Source organism: Thamnophis elegans, chromosome 1 (assembly GCF_009769535.1).
Source record: "Thamnophis elegans isolate rThaEle1 chromosome 1, rThaEle1.pri, whole genome shotgun sequence".
In the NCBI taxonomy this organism is placed as follows: Eukaryota; Metazoa; Chordata; class Lepidosauria; order Squamata; family Colubridae; genus Thamnophis; species Thamnophis elegans.
The window spans coordinates 74,286,359-74,290,912 of record NC_045541.1 but is presented as its reverse complement, the minus strand read 5'-3'; the positions used below and the strand labels follow the sequence as shown (position 1 = coordinate 74,290,912).

The window sequence follows — 4,554 nt, the reverse complement described above, 5'->3', positions numbered from 1 at the left end:
GAAATTTAGAATATATTATTCATAATTTAATAATGATTATTTTATGTCATAGATTTGTACTGCAAGTTAAAAAAAATCTCATCCTTCCAGCACTATTCTTTCTCATATGTAGCTTTTCTTCTGAAAACACAGAAGAATGAAGTTAATAATTGAAGATATAATTGAAGAATAGTTAGTAATGCAGAATACTGAAATGTATGTATGTCTATGTATGTTACATGTGTGCATGTATACCTATATTTCTAATATTTTAGCTAGTAATCCTCTATATTCTCCTCTCTCTCTCTGCGTGCGTACACACACACAGTATATAGTATAATATCTAGAGATACCCAAGTGTTATGGCCCAGCAGGAGCCATTGGAGCTGCAAACAGACTCCGACAGCGAGGGGCCTTATGAGTCGGCTCTGGAAGAGGTGGAGGACCCTGGACAGGGTTCCGACTCCGAACAGGGCACAGAGAGGCTGGTTGGCCACCAGGAGGCGCCTGAGGCATGGAGCAGCAGTGAGAGCTGAAGGGAGTGTGCTCATGACGTCAGGCCTTGGAGTAGTGACGAGGAGACAAGGGAGGTGGTCCTGAATGCCCGGCAACACCGTGCAGATCGACGGAGAAAACTGCTATGCAGTTACAAAAGATAATTGGACTCAGCTGGTTGTAATTAGGCTCCTCTCAAGATTGTATTTAAGGAGTGACTCGGGGAGGAGTCTGATTTGCAGGATTCAACTTCATTCATAACGCTGGAGAAGTTGTTATCTGTCTATATCAAAGTCTGAGTTGCTGCCAAGGTTCTTATCTGTTTGTTTATGCTTGGGCTTTCAGCCACCGAAGTTTATGTTTCCTGTTAATTAAAGTGCTGTGAAATTCCAGTTAAGCTTGTCTCAGCATTTGTTACTAGACGGAGGAGGGGGTCAGAACACCTAAGTATTACTAGATATTAAACAGTTTGGTTTGGTGACTAAGGCACATTATTAGAAACTGGGAGACTGTATGTTCTAGTCCCACCTTAGCCATAAAAACCATCTGGGTGACTGGGTCAATCACTCTCTCTCAACCCAATATACCTCACAATGTTGTTGGGAAAATAGGAGGAAGGAGTATTAGTTATGTTGCTGTCTTTGAGTTGTTTGTAAAAAAAAGGTGAGATATAAATAATAAAAGATATTCTATCAAGCAAGTAAATAACATTATTGTAGGGCAGGGGTGTCAATCCGGCCCACGGGGTGTTTAGATCTGGCCCACGAGGGAGAGATAGAGCAAAGGACCGGCCCATGGTGCTTCTGCCAGCAAAAACAGCTCATGAAGGCTGCATGAGGCATTCCCGAGCTCCATTTTTGCTGGCATAGGGCTGCAGGAGGCAGCTGAAAACAGCTCTGGAGCCCGTTTTCACTGGCAGAGAGCTTGGATCACCATAGGTGCCCCTGGCACAAGTGACATCGAGTTGGCCCACACCAATGGTGGGTTTCCATTTTTTTTTTTACTACCGGTTCACTCGTGCGCGCATGTGATGCTTCTGTATATGCGTAGAAGCCTCCGTGCTGGTGAGTGGAGCCTCCCGCCGCTGCTACTGTTTCACCCGATCTGGGCTGAACTGGGAGCAACCCATCTCTGGGCCATACCCACCCTGGTCACACACACCGCCCGTGGTCAAACACAACCCTGATGTTTACATAGTAGTACATTCTATAATAATATGCTATATACTAATATAATAATACAGTATATAATAAAGTATGCATGAGAAAAAGTGTTTTCGTGTTAAACAGGAAATAAGACAGGTTGAGATTCTGAAAAAGAAAACTGGGACATTTAAAAACAAATACAATGTATGATGGTGAGGTAGAAGAAAAAAGCAATGCAAATTTGACCTGATGGTCATGTGGGTATGTAAAACTATCCACATGGGACATGAGAACCACTTCCCTTCCCAAATAAAGTTTGTAACTCAGAATCATACCAGCAAATACTCTTTTATTATATTTGTTCAATTTGCCATACTATAATTTTAAGACTGTTTCATGAACATAAAGATCAGTATGAAAGTAATGGTTTGAGAGTAAGTCAACTTCAATTTTTAAAACAAAAGTAGCATTTTTCACATACTTCAGTTTTTACACAATTACTTCCTCAACAACAACAAAAAAAATATTTTCAAGTTTTTCCCCATTGCACTTGTTACCACCAGAATTACATGAAAGACTTTACAATACAAAATTACAAAGAGGGGCAGAATCTACTAGTACAAAACAGATAGAGACTATGTAAATCTTAAATTGAAATGTACTAGGTGCTCAATGAAGAATTTCAACCTGTGACTTCTGGTGAACTTTTCAACATTCATTTATATGGATTTTTTTTTTTCTTTTCCTGAAAGCGTCCTTTGTTAAAGAGGAGAATATTAGTGGTATCCTGGAAACAAGGCAAGGGCAGACTTATTTTGCAGTTCAAGTATTATAAAAGGGAGCCAAGATTTATGCACTGTGCTTTAAGTAGCGGCACTTTGAGATCATACAGGGAGAAGAGGCAAGTAGAATATAGCATTTTAGCTTATATGCATGTCCAAAGAATAAAACATTTCAAAATAAATTCCCCAAGTCTAATTATTTGAGATCCAATTACAGTGTTAAGATAAACATCGGTATTACCTGTAAGTTAAATTGACCTAGTTGTTTTAAAAATATGAAAGCAATTCAAGATGTTCATAAAACAAACATTATTTTGAGAGAATGTGACAAGCAAGACAGTTGCTGCTCTTGGTCTAGATGCTTGAGAGATGATAATATACTTCTATCAGTATTTAGTGGCTGACTACGTACATACCACTTGCCCATAAATCTTCCTGCCTTAATTTCTACAACAGAGATGGGCAACTCCCATCATCCAGCACAGGTAGCCATGCTAGCTGGATTGATGAGAACTGTTTGATAATATCTGAAAGGACACTTGGGCCCATCCCTATTCTAGAAGTTTAAAAAAAAATAATTCTGAACATCCATGTCATATATTTTGGTTTATTCGACAAAGGAGCAACACCCAAACATAGTCCTGGCAAGAACAATAAGCATCTCATTTGCAGAAGAATAAAACTAAGGTTCACTTTGATTCATATGACTAAGACTAGGACACATTTCTACCTGCTTTTGCCTTCATTTTCACTATTTGGCTAATCAGCATCCTTTCTAAAGAGATGCCTTTCCTAAAGAGACAGTCGACAAAGAGGTATTTGAGAGTGTAATGTACTAGCCAGTTGTTCAAAGTAAAGCACCTTTATCCAGGCAGCTAAATTCAGGACTTTCAAAGGCTGGCTGCAGTAGTGTACTGTGCAAATTTTGCAGTTTGTTCTCATACATCAGTTGCATCCCTCTTTTTCTGTATTGTTAAATGAATCATAAGAACATGAACATTATCACTATAGCTTAGACTAGTTTCAGCAGAAAACATCAAACTGCTTTTCACAGTGCACCGATTTATTTCATAAAACATGTTCATGATGACCAAATGTTAACAGTTTTCCACAATGGGGAGGCTGCATTTGTATTAGTTAAAGCCTCCCCAATCCTCCTTTGTGAGGTGGCACTCACATTTACCACACTTGGTTTGAAGTTCCCCTGTGGAAGGAGCACTACTTCTACAGTTAGTTGTAAACACTTTCCTCAAAAGAGATTAAGTGGCATCTTTTCCAAAAGGATTCTCACACATGAGAAAACATTGAAAATTACAAAATGAGGAAGGGTTAAACTTGCAAATCAAGAAAATCAATCTTCTTAGCCCTTCACCGATTAATTAGGATCAAAGTTTTTTCTCTCTTAGTTTATTCTTCAGGTACTCATTTACAGATTGTCCATCACCATTGCTTAAATATTTATCCTTTCCAAATTTATGTTCTTGCTTTTGCCTTCTTATCTCTTTATACCGTAAGGTGATGTCACTGAAACAAACAAAAAAGAAGAATTGTTTCTTTTACTTTAAAAAAAAGCAATAAATTTCTGTAGTTCCTTTCATTTCTCTAAAACAATTATAAACTACGTTTTGAGAATATCAAGCACCTGTTAATTCTGTTTAAAAAGTGTTATACATTTTAATCAACCTTCCAAATAAACAAATTGGGAGATGATCCACTCTCAAACCCCCCCCCCCCCCCCCCCCCAACTCTTTTGATACTTAATGCAAAGCAGAAACATCTGGGCAGCACTTCAGATCTGATCTCCAAAAAGTATTCCAGGGCATGCAGGAGAATGAATGTAGCATCTCTCTGCAATACCTTTAAGCAACTATATCTTCTCCTGGAATCCGGTGCTGCTACATGATCCCAATGAAAGGGTTGTGACCCAAAATATGTTTATGTGGCACATTGAAACTGAATCCAAAGCAAGTAATCCTGCAGCCCTCCTTTCTCAGAGATGGGGAGCAAAAAATGGCCTAGCCAGATGTAATACATTCTGCCAAACAGAACCTCATAACCTAGGGTATGCTATGAGATATCTTTCTGTTCCATTTCTCTATTTCGATAAGAAAGAGCAAGAAATCTTCTAGATAAATTTCATTTGGGGGATTAGT

The 4,554-nt window shown here is 38.7% G+C and overlaps 1 protein-coding gene across 1 annotated transcript in view; it reads right to left on the bottom strand.

Moving 5' to 3' along the window:
• Positions 1 to 1,951: 1,951 nt before the first annotated feature.
• LOC116511005 (phosphatidylserine synthase 2-like) overlaps positions 1,952 to 4,554 on the bottom strand; it is a 37,881-nt gene continuing 35,278 nt past the window's right edge. Inside the window, 1 exon segment of the mRNA XM_032220729.1 lies at positions 1,952 to 3,925. Within this exon segment, the coding sequence (XP_032076620.1) occupies positions 3,787 to 3,925 (139 nt within the window). The 3' untranslated portion in view covers positions 1,952 to 3,786.